General features: G+C 39.4%; 1 protein-coding gene across 1 annotated transcript in view; it reads right to left on the bottom strand.

Moving 5' to 3' along the window:
• The window catches only part of MTMR8 (myotubularin related protein 8), a 61564-nt gene that overhangs the window by 17858 nt on the left and 23347 nt on the right, over nt 1-20359 (bottom strand). Inside the window, exons 4-10 of the mRNA XM_028522983.2 lie at nt 18099-18256; nt 15458-15586; nt 13794-13928; nt 10684-10816; nt 8979-9088; nt 3096-3221; nt 2182-2231 (exon numbers count right to left, since the gene is read on the bottom strand). Coding sequence (XP_028378784.1) covers nt 2182-2231; nt 3096-3221; nt 8979-9088; nt 10684-10816; nt 13794-13928; nt 15458-15586; nt 18099-18256 — 841 coding nt within the window. The remainder of the gene's footprint in view (nt 1-2181; nt 2232-3095; nt 3222-8978; nt 9089-10683; nt 10817-13793; nt 13929-15457; nt 15587-18098; nt 18257-20359) is intronic.

Here is a 20359-nt window from a genome sequence, read left to right as displayed (position 1 = left end):
CATTCTGCTCCATCAACTATTCTCTCCCCATTTTCTTCAACTTTCTGGTCTTTCTTGGCATTATTCTCATTCAAAATCAAACTATAGATGAACCTAAAAAACTATGTTCTCTGCTCCCAAACCCTGACTGATGAATGCTGCTTGAGAATATTATAAAACCATGCAAACTGATGCCATTTAAAATAAAGTCTCCATACTCAGCTACAATGTAATTGCTCCCCAATAATCTTTATGTATGTTCTTAAAACACTCTTTTACCATCAACCTTACAGCTCTTGGAAATTTTAAGCTCTCTTATCAAACACCTAACCTATTTCACATTGGTGTCTACAGTGTCACTGAAAAAAATCAAGGCCATCAAGAAAAAATATTCAACTTTTGTTTCTGACACTCACACAGTTAGTTCCTTCACTGACTGTCCTTCCATCCAATCTCCATAGAAGAGGTGTTCTTAGTTATAGCTTTAACTAATCTTTTCTTTTTTTTATCCTCACCAGAGGACATGCTTATTGATTTTCGAGAGAGAAGGGAAAGGAATGAGAAAGAAAGGGAGAGAAACATCGATGTGAGAGAGAAACATCAACTGAATGCCTTTCATACATGCCCTGACCAGGGACCAAACCTGCAGCCTAGGCATGTGCCCTGACCAAGAATCGAACCCACAATCTTTTGGTTGTGAGATGATGCCCAACCAACAGAGCCACACTGGCCAGGGCTCACTAAACTTTTCATGTGAAGGGAAGTGTTCACTCTGTCTTGTTTCTTTAGGAATCTTACTCTACAAAACACCCACTGTCTCTTTCAAATCCTCAACCTTATATTCTTGAATGTTCTAAAATGACACCAATTTTAGGAAAATTTCTTTGCCCCAGAATGGGTTAGGTTCTTTTATTCATTTAGTTTTATGTTTTTTCATAGCATTTATCAAACTATAAAGTCATCACTGATTTTCTTTTGTGTAAAAGAAGAGACAAACACCATATTTGATTCAACATAGTCTCCTCAAAACCTGGCATATTTCCTGCCCCAACGTTTGCTGATGAAGGAAGAGTGAATGGGTGGGTTTAAATGACTAGGAATGGTAATCAAATGAAATTATTTAAAAATTATTTTAAAAAATTATTTTATTGTTGTTCAAGTACAGTTGTCTGCATTTATCCCCTCACCCTCCCCCAACCCCAGCCATCCCCACCTCCCTCCCGGGCTTCCACCCCACCTTGGTTTTGTCCATGTGTCCTTTATAGGTGTTCCTGAAAATACTTCCCCTGGTAATCAAATAAAATTATATGGATACACACCAATGGAGGACCTGAATTTTAACTCCCTTGAGGGTAAAACATTTTATATGCATTTGAAACCAGCTCAGTGTCTAATACAGTTTACAGCACATTGTTAGGTATTTGGTAAATATTTGTTGACTGTTCTGGTAACATAGGTAAATTTTCAGTGAGGCTATCTTCCTTCTAGTGACACTAGACACATGTAAGCCCTTACACCACTTCTTACTAGAGAATGGAAATCTGCACCTTTCTTTGTTCTATAAATGTTAAAAGGTGCATTGTCTTACACATTATTCCCTCTGTCTGGATGCCCTCCTCAGCTCACTGTTCTGTCTAGCAAACTCTTATTCATCCCCCAAAATTCATCTTCAAATACTGCCTATTCCTGGATGCCTATCCCGGCTTCTTCAGGCACAGTGAAGCACTTTTTTCCTCTGCGGTCTGTGATGCCTTGTTCTTCCCTAACATATTTAAAAATTTGATAAAATTATTTGCACGCTTTTAAGGAACAGATAATATTCTAGTCACCTTTGTAGCCCTAGTCCCCTAGCATAGTGCCTGAAATACTTCTTGATGAAAAGAGATTTCCGCCATGTTTAACTTATTGCTCCTTCATACAAGAACATATTGGGTTTTGATAAACCTTACCCTAATGATATCTCCTTAGCCTCCTCCTTTATTTTTTAAAGATTTACTTATTTATTTTTAGAGAGGGAAGGGAGGGAGAAAGAGAAAGAGAGAGAACATCAATGTGTGGTTGCTGGGGGCTGTGGCTTGTAACCGAAGCATGTGCCCTGGCTGGGAATCGAACCTGCGATACTTTGGTTCACAGCCCACACTCAATCCACTGAGCTACTCCAGCCAGGGGAAGCCTCCTCCTTTAAAATGAGGATCTTTTTACCTTTGGGAGAACTTGTGGCCCATGGATATCCATTCCTTCTCAATCAGGATCTTCATTGTTATACAAAAAAAAAAAGTTTGCGTTAGGAAAAATAATAAAATGAATTAACCATATATATAAAATATCCAAACACTTTGCTGAAATGGACTTTGTACAAGTTTGGGTTGAACTGATAGTAAAAAAGTTAATTTCCCAAATGATTACTAAGTAAGTAACTTGTATTTCCTTTAAGGACCTATATAGGCTTCCTTCAAATTTCAAATGCTCTCAGGAGAAATTATTCTGGATATGTACCCAGTGTCATACTTCTTTTGGCCTTTATAAGATGTGTGGCAAGGCACTGAGACATAACTAAATGCAATCCTGATCAACATAATCTTAAATTCAACCTATGAAAAAACATGACTCCAAAGTTAGTACCTGGGCTTGTACCAAGCACAAATCTTGGTACAACCCTATTTGCACCTGTTTGATTTTTTTAAAAGCATTTCTAAAAAATGAGGATAAACTCCTTTGTGAGTTCTGTTTCTTAGGCCAACTAAGAAACTTTGGATTCACTGCCAGAGAATAATCATAAGTGTGATACCCAAACAGCTGACATGTTGAAGGTGAAACCATCTGATAGCCTATTGAATAGTCATCCACTTCAGTTTTGCACACTTTTGAGTCTCTCCTACCCCTTACAGCAGTCTATTACATTCCACTTATCTTCTGATAGGTAAACTATGCTCAGTGTGCAATACAAATTGTATAGACTATGAATGCCTAATTTAGTAGAAAGAAGCTAAATTGAAAAACAGAAGTATTTTTATAGATTTGGAACTCCTTGTAGAAAAGAAATTGGTTGAAAGTTCTTTTTGATTTATCCAGTCTTTCACTCATGCAAAGTAAAATACAATTGTTTGCTATCTTACCATGAGACCATTGAATGTCCTATAAAATGGATCTAGGAGGATGCTGGCCAAAGAGCAGACTTGTGCTGTGCGGTCCCACCCATCAGAACAGTGGACTAAGACACTGGCTTTTTCTACCTTTACAGCCTGTGAAGATAAGAGACAAAAAGCAGCATCAACAACTTTTACATAGTATGCTTGGTGAATAAATAGGATTGCCAAACACCATCTCTACAGCACAGAAAACCTGCACTTACTGGACTACATTCATTTCTTATCATAATATTGGTATACTTTATGGAGAATGAAAAAAATGGAGTGCAAAAAAAAAAAAGAGGAGAACTTACCTAACAGGAAAAGAAAATGAAAACCAATACATGATTCAGCATTAAAAAAATAAGGGAGTTCTAAATTCACAAAACTTCTGAAGAATCAACTATCTGAGAGAGGAGCAGGCGAGAGGAAGAAGTCATGCCCCCAAAATACAGAACAGTTCTGCATTCCAGTCCTAGATCTGACAATAATTTTCTCTGGAATCTTCAGACATTTAGTCTCACTAACAAATTCTTCCAACTTAACATGGAGAGGTTTACCTGTCTTAGGTCAGTTTCTGTACAATCAGAATGATGTAAAGATCTGGGTAGTGACCCAGCTTGGGCAGTTTTGACAATGATGGATATTGAGCATTCACTTTTTCATTCAAATAGTTAATTATGTATCTTTCTATGCCAGTCACGTGCTAGATATTAGAGATACAAAGAGGAGACTCAGTTCTACTTTCAAGGAGCTCACAAGCTAGGGGGACTGAAGGTAAATATCTCATAAATAATTACAATACAGTGAAAAATATCACTGCTATCTAGTAATGTGTAGTAACTATGTCCTTTTGTAGGAGCCCAGGAAGCTTGAGCCTTGAAGAAAGAGTAGGATTTCCTCAAGGGAGAAAAGAGAAGGAAATTAATGTATTCACGCATTCATTCATCCACCCACCTTGCCAATAATTACTGAGTGACTATTCAAGAAACATTACAGTGTGTAATGGGGATACAAAGCAGACAAACAAATGAATGAGTACAAACCAATGATAACTAAAATAATAAAAGTCCATACAGGTACAACAAAGGCACAGAATAACCAAAGAACAGGAGGCAGTTTAAATGGCCTTTTCAGATGAGTAGGCATTTGTCAGATTGATGAGAAAAGGACATTCTAGGCAGGGGGCACAACATGACAGCATGTAGAAAGGCAAGGAGGTATGACATAGGTGAACTCTTAAGTACCTTGATTGAAGCTAAGCTTGGAATGAGGGAATGAGGGAATGAGAGAAAGGCCTGCCTGGAAGGGCAAGGGCTAGCCTGACAAATGTGCATTTCATCTGGTAACAAGAGAGAGCCGCTGAAGTGTTAAAAGCAGAGGAGTACTATGATAAGAGGTGCTCACTGTGGTGGCAATGAGGAGAACAGATTGGGTGGACATGAGTTTGGATTTAGGAAGACCAGTTACAGAGCCACTAAAATTGTGAAAGGCAAAGAAGGCCTGAACTAAGGTAGTAGTATCAGGGCTGAAAATGAGAAGATGGATGGTAAGAATGAAAATGGATATGGGACGAAGGAGAAGAGTCAAGGAGGATTCTGAAATGTATAAACAGTGAACACAGAAGAAGAGACGAGTTTTACTTGGTGTGGAGAGTAAATAAGGAGGTATCAGTTTGGGGGCTTCTGGCCAAGATGGAGGCATAGGTAGATACCCTGTGCCTCCTTGCACAACCAAAAGAAGGATAACAACAGACTTGAAAACAAAAAACAACCAGAACTGCCAGAAAATTGAACTGTATGAAGTCCGACAACCAAGGAGTTCAAGAAGAAACCTTCATCCAGACCAGTAGGAGAGGTGGAGGCAGGAAGCAGAGTGGTGGCTGGAGGACCAGGCAAGGTGGCGACTGGCAGAGTGGGCAGTCCCACATTCGCATAAGGATGAAACGAGAGGGACAACCGGGGTGTGAGACAGACTGCACATCCCAAAGTTCCAGAGCAGGAAAATAAAGCCTCAAAACCTCTGACTGAAAAAAACCTGTGGGTGTTGGGCAGCAGAAGAAGAAACTCCCAGCCTCACAGGAGAATTCATTAGAGAGACCCACAGGGTCCTAGAGCATACACAAACCCACCCACCTGGGAATCAGCACCAGAAAGGCCCAATTTGCTTGTGGGTAGCAAGGGAAGTTACTGAAACCCTGCAGAGAGCAGAGCAGGCAGCACTGTTCCCTCCCAGACCCCTTCCCGACCCCTCCCCAACATACAGCACCACAACACAGCAATGTGGGTTGCCCTGCCCTGGCGAATACCTAAGGCTCCACCCCTTACTATATAACAGGCACACTGAGACCCCCCCCCAAAAAAAAAGGCCTAAACGAGAGAACAGATCAAAGCTCCAGAAAAAATACAACTAAGCAATGAAGAGATAGCCAACCTATCAGATGCACAGTTCAAAACACTGGTAATCAGGCTGCTCACAGAAATGGTTGAGTAAGGTTGCAAAACAGAGGAAAAAGTGAAGGCTGTGAAAAGTGAAAATAAGGAAAATGTACAGGGAACCAACACTGACGGGAAGGAAACTGGGATTCAAATCAACAGTTTGGACCAGAAGGAAGAAAGAAACATTCAACCAGAACAGAATGAAGAAACAAGAATTCAAAAAGATGCAGAGAGGCTTAGGAACCTCCAGGACAACTTTGAACGTCCCAACATCCAAATCATAGGGGTTCCAGAAGGAGAAAAGGAGGAGCAAGAAATTAAAAACTTATTTGAAAACATAATGAAGGAGAACTTTCCCAACCTGGCAAAGGAAACAGACTTCCAGGAAGTCCAGCAAGCTCAGAGAGTCCCAAAGAAGTTGGACCCAAGGAAGCACACACCAAGGCACATCATAAGTACATTACCCAAGATTAAAGATAAGGAGAGAATCTTAAAAGCAGCAAGAGAAAAGGAGACAGTTACCTACAAAGGAGTTCCCACAAGACTATCAACTGATTTCTCCAAAGAAACCTTACAGGAAAGAAGGGGCTGGAAAGAAGTATTCCAAGTCATGAAAGGCAAGGACCTACATCCAAGATGACTCTATTCAGAACAGCTATCATTTAGAATGGAAGGGCAGATAAAGTGATTCCCAGATAAGGTCAAGTTAAAGGAGTCCATCATCACCAAGCCCTTATTATATGGAATATTAAAGGGACTTAGATAAGAAAAAGAAGGTAAAAAATATGAACAGTAAAATGACAACAAACTCACAACTACAGACAACTAAACCTAGAAGCAAAAACAAACTAAGCGAACAACTAGAACAGGAACAGGGTCACAGAAATGGAGATTACATGGAGGGTTATCAGTGGAGAGGGGGGGAATGGGAGAAAAGGTACAGGGAATAAGAAGCATAAATGGTAGGTACAAAATAGACAGGGGGAGGTTAAGAATAGTATAGGAAATGGAGAAGCCGAAGAACTTATATGTATGACGCATGGACATGAACTAAGGGGGCTGGGAATGTGGGTGGGAGTCGGTGTACAGGGCAGAGGGGAATAAAGGAGGGAAAATGGGACAGCTATAATAGCAGAGTTAATAAAATATATTTTAAAAAGCAAAAAAAAAAAAAAGAAGATTTCAGTTTGGGCTGTGGTAAGTCTGAAGTAGTTAAGGGACATCCAATGGTGAGCCCAGTGGATAATTGAATATATGTGTCTAAAGTCCAAGAGAGGGCTGGAAACTCTAAAGTCCAGAGTGCAGATCTGCCCACTCACTATGTAAATAGAGATGGTAGTGGAAACTGTGGGCATGGCTGCTGCTGTTCAGGCAGAGACCAAAGTAAAAAAAGGAAAGACCTGGAAAAGCAGTGACTTTTAAAGGGAAAGTAGAGGAAGGGGGATATTATGAGAGTTAGCCTGTGAAAAAGCAGCCTAAAGGTAGAAAGAAAACCATGAAAGAGTAGTTGGATTAAAACCAGAACTACAAAAATAGTTCAAAGAGAAAGGGATTAATAGTACCAAATGCAGCAAAGAGGCGAAAATACAACAAAGATCAGCCTAGGCTGGTGTGGCTCAGTGGAGTGCTGGCCTGCAAACCAAAGAGTCGCTGGTTTGATTCCCAGTCACGGTGCATGCCTGGGTTGCAGACCAGGTCCCAGTAGGGGGGTATGTGTGAGGCAACCACACATTGATGTTTCTCTCCCTCTCTTTCTCCCTCCCTCCCCCTCTCTCTAAAAATAAATACATAAAATATTTTTTAAAAAAGAAAAATTAAAAATGTGACAAATAATAAAAAAGTAAGTAAGTTGTGTAGTTATTACTGTAAGCAAGGGATGAGCAGTGTCTTAACTAGGAAAATAGCATTCGAGGCTGGGAAGAATGAATAGATTTGAGAAATACTTGTGAAGTAGCAGTGATAGAAGTAGGCAATTGCAAGATGGATGGGAAGGGAGAGAATTCAAGGCTGACCGAGTTTTCAAACTTGTGATAAGGTATGCGTGGTGCTGGAGATGGGGAGCACAATATAACCGTGCAATCCCAAGCTTATCATTTCCACCCACTCAAGGTCATCAAGGAACATGTATAAAGGACCCATGGACAAAGCCAAAGGGGGTAAGGATTGAGGGTAGGAGGTGGGGGTGGGTGGGGCAGGGCAAAGAGGGGGCGAGAAAATGGAGACAACTGTGCTTGAACAACAATAAAAAAGAATAAAAAACATTCAACCAATATTTATAAGGTTGTACTGTCTACCAAATTGATCCCTCTTTTCTACCCTCACTCTCTTTGGCCTAATCAAGTCAGCTTCAGAAAGGGAATACAGATGTATGGGTATAGGGCATGTGAAAAAGGAACAGTATGAAGAAAAGTTAGAACAGTTCTTCTAACCGTGGACTTCACATAATGAAGTGGGTCACATAGTAAACATTAGTAGCACATTATAATAAAAAGTGTAGACAACAGGATTAGGAAGCAAAAAGCATTAGGGCTAGATATTTAAGGCAATTAATGACATATACTCTTCAAACATTTTAAGCCAGAGGCTATATATCTCATTAGTTTCAACTGAGAAAATGACAGCAGAGTGGTGAAAAGTCATTCTCTCCTTTTACTTCTACAAATAACACGTGGGAGGGGGGAGGTACGGCCAAGAGGGAGAGTTCTCATGTAGGAACACATATAGACAAAACTTCAAAATGAGAAAATGTACACTCCCATTTTCTTCTTCTTCTTCTTCTTTTTTTTTTTTTTTTACATCACTTAACCAGTGATACCAAAGGCTAAGGTTCTAGGGGTCAGAAAATAAATGTCAGCATGAATGAGTGATGAAGCCTGTATGGACTCCATTCAGAGGCAGACCTACAGAAAGAAGTCATAAAAGGTCTGCTTTATACTCAAAGGTCTGACTAGCATAGATATACAAGCTCTACATTTATTTTACACCCACTCTTACTTATACTTGATACCTTAAAATCAACACCAAAATACAACAAAGAGTATCTGAGCTGGAAGGACCAATAGACATCATCTAGGAGTTCTTAACCTGAGGCCAGGGGTCTGTGAAGCCTCTGAAATTAAGGCCCATTTTCTGTATGCATAGCTATATGTATACTTTTCCAGAAGGAGAGGGTCAATACTATTCCCAAATAGTTCTCTGGACCCCACAAACTTTATCTCATTAGATTCTAACCCAGCCACTTTGTTCCACAGATGAAGAAACGGACACCCAGAAAAGGGATAAGATTTGCCAAGGGCACACAGTGAATTAGTAGCCAAGGGGAATCTAGAAACTAAGATGTTTTTTCAATATTTTTTTCCACCATGATACACTGTTACCTCAAGAGATCCCATAATTAAGGTCAGTGCAAGTTCTTAAAAGTCCTAATTATTACCTTTGCAATGAAAGTTCCAACATCCATAATAGCTTTAATGTGTGTCAACCACCCTGAGCTGTCCAGGCCGCTAAGAAATTCAGTCACTGTTGGAGTTTTCGATTCACAAACTAAGGTAGAAAGGAAAGCAGATATTGAAATTCACAATAACCTCAGTTTATTCACCAAGAAAGAGGAAAAAGTGGATTGTAATTTTGTAAACATGAAAGCTGAGGCACAGAAAGGTTAAATAATTAGATAGAAACCACACAGTGAGTCAGGGACAGGATTAGGGCTTAGAGAATACCATATCTTCCACCGCTGGTCTCTTCTTTCTTGAGCTGTAGAACCCACCCCAAGCCCACAGAAATCTCTTAAGAGCCAGAAGAATGGGTCAGTAACCACAGGAAAACACTCACATGCCCTCTGATTAGAAAACACATTTGCCCTGGCTAGTGTGGCTCAGTGGACTAAGTGCCAGCCTGTGAATTGAAAGGTTGCTAGTTTGATTCCCATTCAGGGTGCATGCCTGGGTTGTGGGTCAGGTTCCCAGTAGGGGGATGTGAGAGGCAACTGATTAATGTTTCTCTCACACATCAATGTTTTTCTCTTTCTCCCTCCTTTCCTCTCTCTCTTTAAAAATACATACAATCTTTTAAAGAATTCTTTAAAAAACACATTTAATCCTAATTGTACCCACTCATCCTAACTCTTCAGGCCCTTAATATCTGGCTGTATTCCCACATCCTCACCTATTCCCTGCATTCCTGTGCAGTCTCAATGGGTTAGGGGAAAAAAAGTTAATTTTCATGTACTTTGCACTGGTTATCCAGCAGAGGGCAATCTTTTGCCTCAAAAATCTGTAAAAAGTCCTGTTCTCCTCTACACCTGTAGAATATTCTGGGACAAAAAAGAAAGGAAGAAGAAATCCAAGGAAGAGGAACACTAATTAATACTCTAAAAAGGATGCAGACTGCGGAAACAGGATTTAATAAGGACCATGTAAGGGAGAGGTCTTGGCCTATAACCTGAGAACAAAATTGAAGAAAAGAGGGGAGGAACAGGGAGTTCACTAAAGAAGGCAGGTTTTCACCGTCTCTTCCTGAGTTGTCATACCGCATCATGGAATCCTGGGTCGTGGCTTTGAGAGAAATGTTTGAGAATCAAGGGTCCTGTCAAGCCCCAATCTCACTTTGCCCCTACTCTGACCCCAATTATTTTGCAGTGATGACAGATGACCCATATTGTCTGACATCAGCTTCATTCCTCTGAAGTCTAAATTTACCCCCTTCATCAGCACAGTGATAAAATCCTACTGACTCCTTACAGTAGATTAAATGAGGTGATTTCTTACCTTGAGGATGATGCAATGAATCCCAAATTCATTTATACTTATGTTGACATGTCCACCCCTAAACACCTGCCTCTGTAATTCTATAGGGAGAAATGATTTCCACAGCAACTAAACCCAAATGGACTTAACTGGGTTGTGAAACTGAACATCTTAGTCCCTATGCCGGACTAAGACTGCTATAATTCAGTACTATGCAAGCTGGGTTCATACTATAGTTTAAAAACCTTATCACCTATTGATCCTGCTCACCTAGTTGTTTTTATGGTCTACACCAAACCAAGCATGTTGTGTGTGTGTGTGTGTGTGTACATATATATGTATATGTATGCAAAGCTAGGGGCTCTGGCCTATCCAAGGTGAAATCCTTCTAACCTTCCACGAGTTTCTGCAGGCTGCTCCGCATCACATGGATGTTCTCAATGCCCATGAACCTGAAGCGAGTGTTGGCATAGTAGTCTTCGTTTTCATACCCCTTCCCAGCTATTCGGTTGGCCAAGGCATTCAACTGCAATATTTGAGGAATAATAGAGCAGATTGGGCAGGTGATAAAATAACAGGATTCACCAATCTCAATGCCTTATTCTATACAGTTTTAAATCTTATCCATTGAAAAAGAAGTTAAATCAGGGCACATTCTGGAATGCAGAGAATTTCACTGGTTTTTATGTAAGGTTATCTTAAGTAACAGAGTAGTATAGAGGAAGATTTAGTGTTTTTGTTTTATTACTAAAACTCTGCTTAAGAGATTCAAGGATATGGCAACTATGAGGATAGCTGGTCTGAAGAACTGAAATAATTTTGAGCTTTATCACAAACAAATGTTTTCTCAGCTGAAATGGCTTTACTCTGGGAAACATGTGAAAGTTCAAAAATCTTTTCAACTGAGAAGTTCTAGAAAGAAGTCTAAGAACTTCAGGGACAAATAATTTTAAATAGCTATTCTAGAAAAGTATCTAAAACATGCAAAAGCTAAATGACTTTCACTCACTGATAAAATGAAATGGAGATACCCAGACCTGTTTTTAATGCTATGTTTAGCTTGTGGTAATCGGAATATTTCTAGGTCGTAAGAAGAATATTGGGCAGGATAGAGAGTAAATGAGATGTAGTCAGGAGATATTAATACAATACTAGGAAAAAAAGGCCAAAATAACTTCTATGATGATAACCATCTTACTAATCAAATGGTTTTGTTGTCTGGGCCTGTTTTCTCATCTCCCAGTATTATGCATTTTAAAAGACAGGAGGAGCATATATGTGGACAGGGTATCGTTTTTGTATTAATAGAAAAGAATGCCATTAAACCCTTGGAAGCAGAAACCTTTCATGTTAACACATTCAGGGAATAGTCTTTGTGTCAACATACTCTGTTTAGAATGCCAGATACTTTTAGAGGGAGAAATGTAATGGTAATTTTGATTACTTATCACACAGACAATGCCACTGAGATTCCATGATATTAATGACAAATGTCAAAGGTACACCTGTGGAGGTACAAGCAACAGCCACCTCATAGCAAGGAAGTTTGCTATGACTGATGAATGTTTAAGCAAACAAAGCAAGAATTAAAGCAGCCCCTCTCCAGGTCAGGGCAGCACTAAAAGGCCAGCTACTGCAGATAGCTAGCTACATGGTATTACTATACAATCTTTGGGAATATGTCTGGCAGATTTGAGTACCAGCTCCATGTTAGCAGGCTGATGTTCAAGTAGGTAAGAAATATATTATTTATTGAGCTCCTAGCATGTACCAGACCCTGTACTAGGTCCTTTACCTATATTATTTCATTTAATCTACAACCCTTCAAGATAGGTATTTTTATTATTCCCATAAGAAAACAATCTCAGAGAGCTGAACCAACTTCAACCAGAATTATATGGATACGGGCTGAGGGGAAGATCTGACCCCAGGTTTGTCTGACCCCTAAAATGTAGTATTTTACAACTACAGTACAGTTTCTACTAAAAGTATAGATCTAGCCATCCTGAAGGGGAAGGCTGCTATATATTTCTAAGCCTTCTGAGAGGAAAAGGAGACCTCTTAAAGGGGCTTTTTGGTCTTGGGTTTGGACAAAAAGCACCAATCCTTCAGTTTTTCAAAAGCATGGTATGTTTCCCTTTACCATGTTAAGATGATTTAATCTTGACAGATACACATTTGATTAAACTTTTTCCAATCTGGAATGGCAGATGCAGTTATGACTGAGGCAAAACAGCAAACTCAGGAGAAATTCAAAGATAGTGCCTGAGCAGAAAGGGAAAAGATTTCCTCTCTTGAGCCCAGTCAGCCCTAGGTAGTAGCCCTGGAGAATGGCCAGTGAGTGATCCCCAAAATGGGGCAGGTAGCTGTCTAAGGCCACAATCTGATTTCATGCACAGCCAGTTGCTTAACTATGATGCCACAACCACCTGGCTTAGGCTTATATCTGAATCACTGACTTAGCAATCACTAGTGAACAATGAAACCTCCTAGTCAGCCACACTCCGCACATCAAATCACAAACATATTTCTTTCTGGAGCTGTCTCTATAAAGGACATCCTTTAAGAAAAGGGAGTCTGTCCTTTACTTGCCTCATGGGACACAATTAATTCTTCGACAATCCCTTACAGAGCTAGACAAAATGAGGAAGGTCAACGAATTAATGAAGACGAGTTTGGGCTGATACTTAGGTTGATCTAAGGACCCTCCTTTCTGTCACACTCACATTTGAAAGGGACAGAGCCTGGAAAAACACACTGTAACAGACCACACAGTATCTGGCCCTTGACATGATCAAACAATTTCACTAGGGCCATGTCCACTGCCAAAATCCATGGCAACCTTATGTTCTTGCTCTTTTCTTTTTTTTTTTTTTCTGGGACCAAGATTTAAACTTCACTTCATTGAGTTGGGAAATGCTTAATCAGTGAATAGTGCTGGGTGCTAAAATAATTACCACCACATAAACTAAAGAATTTCTGTTAATCATATAGTAGTGACATTTGTGAACCCGATTCCTTGAGGAGATGTCAAAATAATCATTCACCCACTGTGGTTTAGTACATTACTTACAAAAAGATATGTTGGTATTAAGGTTGCCAGTGTTAAGTTGAAGTGCTTTATCTGATAGTAAATTTATACCACAGAAGGAAAATACTGAAAATTCTAACTGATGAATAGATTTAGTGATAAAGAGGAGGGAATATCAAAGAGCCTCTGGGCGTTCAATTCAGATGTGACAAATTCAGGAGGTGGTAAGGCCAGGTTGTTCAAAGTACCCTTGAAAGCATCAAGGATCTCTCCCAGTCTTGCTTGACCGTGAGTGACAGGCGACAAAAATGGGCTCCCAATGGCTTGCGAAAATGATTTTACACAATGTATGACACAATAAGCCCACATACACAAACATAACTTTCCCAATAACACCGCAAAGCTCAACATGTAGGAATGGGGATTACAAAATGAGTGAAGTAAGAATATCAAAGAGGTCACTGATAAATACCCTCGGTCTTGTGTCTATAATATACATAAACTGGCTCCCTGGGTTTGTTTGTCCAATAGCCTCTAGCAAGCGCTCGTCATCTTCGCAGCGAGTGTAAAACCCACACAGAGGCTGGCTACAGCGGCAAATGGAAGCCTGTAAGGAAAAAATGTGTCATTTGAGGGATCATATGCACAGGTGGTCAAAAAGCCTCCTTGATCCCAGGTTTGGTGAGCAGAGAAAGAAGATGAACCAACTCAGGACAGTGAAGCAGAGAAAGAAGATGAACCAACTCAGGACAGTGAAGCAAAGAAAGATGTAGCTTTGAAGCCCAGCTGTTCCATTGACATTGAGCTCAGTCTCCTGCCTTCCCCAGGCATGTGAGCTGTGTTACCACAAACTGATGCTCAGAATAGCGATCCCTCACCTATCGCGGGAGTTACATTCCAGAGACCCCTGCGATAGGTGAAAATCAGCAAAGTAGCAGCGTTCTATTTATTTTATTATTTATATCTATTTTAAGGCTTTATAAACTCTTCCCACACTCCTATAAACCCTTCCCACTCTCTTATTAACCTTTCCCACACTCTTATAAACACTTCATATACTCTTAAACACTTTCTACACTCTTAAACCTACATAATTTTAACAACATATAATATTCTATATGGTTACTCACCAGTGAGGGCTTTAAAAACCGTGATACAGTGAAGCTGCAATAAATGAACCATGATATAGCAAGGGACGACTGTAGTCTTTTTTCCCCTTATACACGGTGAGGATTCTCAACCTAGTCTTAGCAAATCCAGACTATAGGAAAACCACATCTTGAGTGCTTCCTCAATAAAATTGTATTCTCAATATGTATTAGGTTAGTATTTTTCTGCAACTGCCCTGCTCTTTTAGAGTCCCAGTCATATCACTCATATAAACCAGAGGCTTGAAATGGCAGCAGATTTCAAGATAGGGCAGGGATTTAGTCTTAAGAGAGCAGGGTTCACGCATTAATGTCAAATCAGAGGGGCTAGTTTGCTTAAAGCCGTGTCAATATAAAACAGCTATTTAGCAAGTATGCTTGGTAATGAGTAGTTAATGGACTGCACTGCACTATAGTGTGGTTTTTAAGGGGCTACTCACTTTGATAGTTTGACACAAAAACACCCACTCATTTCACTATACTCTTTTAGTACCTGAATAGTTTACCTACTTGAGAAAATGACTATTTCCCTAACTCTAGATCTCAGAACGACCACAAGAGGCAAGAACTATTATCCCTTCCTATGGAAGGGGACTCAAATGAAGGAGTTAAGTGCTTTTTCCCACTACCTTAAATCATATTAAAAGTAGTGAGAAAGAATCAAGGACATCTGTGTTCCAGTAAAAGGCCAGAGTCCTCAAACATCCTTTCATTCAACAACTTCCCCTCAAGCTGGAGACCACAGAGGAGGAAAGAAACAAGTGAGCACACTAAAAATGCCACTTAACATTTGCACAACACTTTACAATTTACAAAGTACACATATATTTTTCCCTCTTGTGAGCCACTTAAAAACCCTCAGAGTACTAAAAGTTCAGGGAAGTAGCCTGCTTGAGGTCACACAGCCATGAAGTGGCAGTGGTGGGACTGAAACCCAGGTCTTCTAGAGCCAAGTTTAGTTCTCATGAGAGAAGTTTGCTCAACTCACATTATTCTCTTTGTAGAGGTAGCAGAGCACAGGTAACCGTTCTTTACTTCTGAACTTCGAACTTCCAACCAACGTTCCCAAGGTTACAGACTTAGGAACCACTATTTCAGGAGGGTAAGTACTGCATATCTAAAAGAAAACTCAAATTTTTTTAACTCAAGATATTTATTTTTTACATTTTTCATTTGCTATCAGCAGGTTGGAATAGCAATTACTCAAACACTAGCTGTCTGCTATTTATCACCCAGAATCATCCATTCCTTAGAAATAGGAATATAAATATCCTTGGTGTAATAGCTTTGCCAAGTATGCCATTATTTTCTAGAAAGGAAGGTATTAAGTCACATGAGAACAAAACATACCAACAATATAGGTAGAAATGCACATTATGGGTAGAAACACACATATAACCCTATCCTGGAACTTGTACACTTGTTTATCAAAGCAACCAATGTCTATTGTAAGTAAGTATATTAAAACAAATATACTCAAATATAAAGCAGACAGGTATAAAAGAAGAGAACATGATTAACTCTTTCTTAAAATGCATACTGGGCTCCTAGTATAAACATCTTGAGGGCCTTTAACACACTAATCTGGGGGTGGAAGTGTTGATGTTTTAGGTGTGACATTTGCTCTACAAAAAGACTGATAAATATTCTCAAATTCACCAGCTTTTAGTGGTTACCAAATATATCTTTCTAAAGAGACAGTGATAAAATATTATAATAGCACAGACTTGACATTGCCAAGTTAGCTCTAATCACTACTCTAAGTAAAGAACACCCATAAACATTTGACAATGGATCAAATAAAAATATAAACATGTGGAAAGTTTGAGGTAGATCAGATTCAATGTTCTATGTAACTAATTAAAGTTAATGTCCTCACAATGCAGAACTCTGACAGAGAAAAAGTTCTATAACCATCCTCTTACCTGGACTTAAATTTTGGAGGAGTGAGTCATATAAAGAGAAATAAATGGAGCTTCCCTTTCAACTCAGAGAGCCACATGCATCCAAGGTGCCAACACAGACATTTCAGAGCTCATCTGGGAGACTTAGACACATATTGGAACCAAAAAGAATTCACCCTACCTCTACTCATTTCTGTCAAGTATGACCTTAACAAGCCACCTCGCAAATGGCCCTGCTAGCAGATATTCAAAATGGTTATCAGAAAGCCATTATGATTTTTCTTTCAATGACAGTAAAAAAACTGTAAGTAAAGATCCAACAATTCAGAGATACCACTTAAACACCAATTACTCCCTGTGCAGGAAAGTTTTCACAGCAAGCAGTCAAGGACTGCTATCCTTAGAACGGCCTGCTTGCAAGTCTGGCCTTCAGCTGGTGCCCAAGAACTTGAATTTGGAAGGGTCCCCACCATCCCTTGACTGATAACAGTGACTAATTGTGCCTAAACTGTTTGTACAATGTGGTTTGTGCCAAGCACTTTTTTTTCCTCCTGGGCATCTGAAACTTTGGTATATACTAGGCAGAGAGTGCCTATGTGACCAGCTGCCCCACCCACCCAAAATTCTGGGCACTGATTATCCAATAAGCTTCCCTATAGGCAACATTTTCCACATGTTGTCACAGTTTGTACTAGAGGAATTAAGGGTGTCCTATGTGACTCCACTGGGAGAGAACTCTGAAACTTGTGCCTGGTTTTCTCTGGATTTTGCCCCTTTTCCTTTTGCTAACTTTGTCTTATATCTTTTCACTTTAATAAATCACAACCACAACTATGACTATATGCTTAGTGCCGTGAGTCCTCCTAATGAATTGCTCAACTTGAGGGTTGGTCCCGCTAACTACCAACAAATTCCCAGACCTCTCTCTTAAGATCCAGACTTAAATATATACTTGACATCTTTTGAATCACTTGGAACTCAGTCTAAAACTGAAGACACTGCCCTCTTCTCATGCTCCTTATCTTGGTTAACATATCCATCACCTACCTGGTCACCTAAGCCAGAAACCAGGAAACCTGGGATGCATACTAAAATTCTCTCTCCTTCCAGCCACATGACTCTGTCACCAGGTTCTTTTGATTGTACCAATTGAATATCTCTTCAAACCATCTCCTCCTTTCCGTCCATACTCATTGCCCTAGTTCATGTTCTCATATCATTCTTCCGCATTCTTAACAAACCAACTCTCCACATTACTACTGAAGTTATCTTTCTAAAATACAAATATATTCACATTACCTTCCAGCTTAAAATACTCTACTGACTCCTAACTGCCTGCAGGATGATAATGTTCAAATTCCTTAATTTGGCTATGAAGCCCTTCATGATCTCACTTCACTTCCTGACCTCTTTCCTTCTCTCCCTGTATAAATGAAGACAGATTTCCTCCTCTGTGCTTTTCCCCAAATCATCAGACTGTTTCTGGCTTCCCAGTCTGAACTCCATATCCTTCATCTATGCTCTCACAGCACTCTCTGCTTTAGACTATGAGAACTCTTACTTAGTGTCTTGAGTGCAATAGATACTTAAGAAATGTTTGTTGCATGACTACATGCTAAATGAAAAGGAGAGATTATGATTTTTTCTTTTTTCAAAACCTTGTTTGCTAACATTCTTCTGTTTTAATTAAATGGACCTAAAAGAAAAAAACAATGACAAAATTACCTCATAGTTTCTGTTGGCATCTGTTATGGTCCAGTACCTGTTGGGTATTCCCATACGCCCAAAATCTGATATTGGGTCAATCAGCTTCCATCCATTTTCCCTCATCTCTTTTGTAGATTTGGGATTATAAAAAAAAGCATACAGATCTTCAAATAATACTGGATAATGGAGATAAACACAAAAACAAGAAATAATGATTGAAATTTTACACCAAATAATGCTTACAAAGGATAGACTTCCTTTCTTCCAAAGGAAATGTTTGTCAAACAGCCCCAGAAAAGGACAATGGCTTGTATACAAGGTTGCCTTGATGTAAGGAATAAGAACTGGAACATTGTTTTTGAGTTTTCTTTTAAAAATGACTTGAATTTTTCTGATATCAACACAAAGCAGGAACATTCTATCTGGCTTGCTGTGAATTGTTGGATAATATACTGAGATGAAGCTTCAGGGATTCACATGTTGGGGAAGTGGTCCTTACAAAAGTTGTTGGGTTTTTTTTTTTTTTTAACTGAGCTCCAATATCCTGAGAGTACTATTTGTTGTAACATGTTGCAAAACATTAACACTGTTTTCCAATCTGTTTATCAAGCCAATTCCTACTTCTGGCTGATAAATGGTCATTTCTTCTCTTCCAGTCAACCCCACTTCTCCCTTCACAGGATGCAACATGCAACCAATAACTCATCTGCCTAATTTATGTGGCAACAACTTTTCCAGAGATGGATGGAATCTGCCAAGGCCTTATAAAGTGTTGGGCCAGCTGACAGGTAACCTCTGTCAAAAAAAAAATACCAGCAAATTCTTGTAAATTATTCTGGGTAAAGGGTGAGAGAAAATTGGAGAGAAAATTAAGAGCATAAAAATCCCACAGATTAAAATCAGATGAAGCTGATGGATCGGCCTTAGAGGTGGGGCTGCAGGATGAGAGGGTAAACTGGAGGAAACAGAGATAACTGCATTATCAAGGACTCTAATAAAAAGCCCTAGTCTTCTAGCTGGAACTGAAGATCGGGGTGGGAAGAGTGGGCCAAACAGAAAGCTTCTGAGACAACAGGAAACAGATTTTACTCCAAAGCAGAATTCCTTCCTGAACTAATGAAAAACATTCACAAGTTAAAACTTTTCAAAAAAGATTTCATTTATTTATTTTTAGAGAGGAAAGGGAGGGAGAAAGAGAGAGAGGGAGGGAGAGAGAGAGAGAGAGAGAGAGAGAGAGAGAGAGAGAGAGAGGGAGAGAGAGAGAGAGAGAGACATCAATGTGCGGTTGCTGGGGGTCATGGCCTGCAACCCAGGCATGTGCCCTGACTGGAAACTGAACCTGCAACACTTTGGTTCGCAGCCCACCCTCAATCCACTGAGCTACGCCAGCCAGGGCTTACAAGTTAAAACTTTTTAAAAATTCATTTCCTATTTATTGAATTTACTGGGATGACACTGGTTAAGAAAATTATGCAGGTTTCAGCCCTGGCTGGTGTTGCAAAATTTCCTTGTGAAGGCATCCAGTCCAGGAGGTTTGTTTGCTGGGAGTTTTTCTTTTTTATTACTGTTTCAATTTCATTAGCTGTATTCAGCCGATTCCATTTTTTTAATTCTTCCTGGTTCAGTTTTGGAAGATTATTGATAGGTACATATTTACTGCCATTTTATTATTTTAACTATGTTCCTCTCCTCCTCCTATTTCTTCTTCTTCAGGTAGGCCCCTTAACATTTCTTGTAATATTGGTTTCATGGTAACAACCCCCCTTAGCTTTTTCTTATTTGGAAAGCTCTTTATTTCTCCTTCAATTTTAAATGATAGCCTTGATAGAAAAAGTAGTCTTCATTGTCAGTCCTTGCTTTTCATCACTTTGAATATTTCATGCCAGTCCCTTCTGGCCTGAAATGTTTTATTGAGAAATCAGATGATGGTCTTATGGGAGCTCCACTGTAGGTAACTGTCTTTCATTTGCTGCATTTAGGATTCTGTTTTTATCTTTAACCTTTCCATTTTCATTATAATGTGTCTTGGTTTGGGCCTCTTTGGTTTCATCTTGTTTGGGACTCTCTTTTTCTTCACCAGGTTAGGAAAAGTTTTTGGTCATTATTTCTCCAAATAGTTTCTTGATCCCTTGTTCTCTTTCAGGTACCCCTACAATGTGAACATTGTTATGGTTGATACTGTCCCATAAGTCCCTTAAACTATCCTAATTTTTTAAATTCGTTTTTTCTTTTTTCTGATCCGGTGTTTTTCTACCTTGTCTTCCAAATCACTAGTTCAA

This window comes from Phyllostomus discolor, chromosome X (genome assembly GCF_004126475.2).
Source record: "Phyllostomus discolor isolate MPI-MPIP mPhyDis1 chromosome X, mPhyDis1.pri.v3, whole genome shotgun sequence".
Lineage (NCBI taxonomy): Eukaryota > Metazoa > Chordata > Mammalia > Chiroptera > Phyllostomidae > Phyllostomus > Phyllostomus discolor.
The sequence above is the reverse complement of the archived record's forward strand: the minus strand, read 5'-3'. Positions and strand labels throughout refer to the sequence as shown.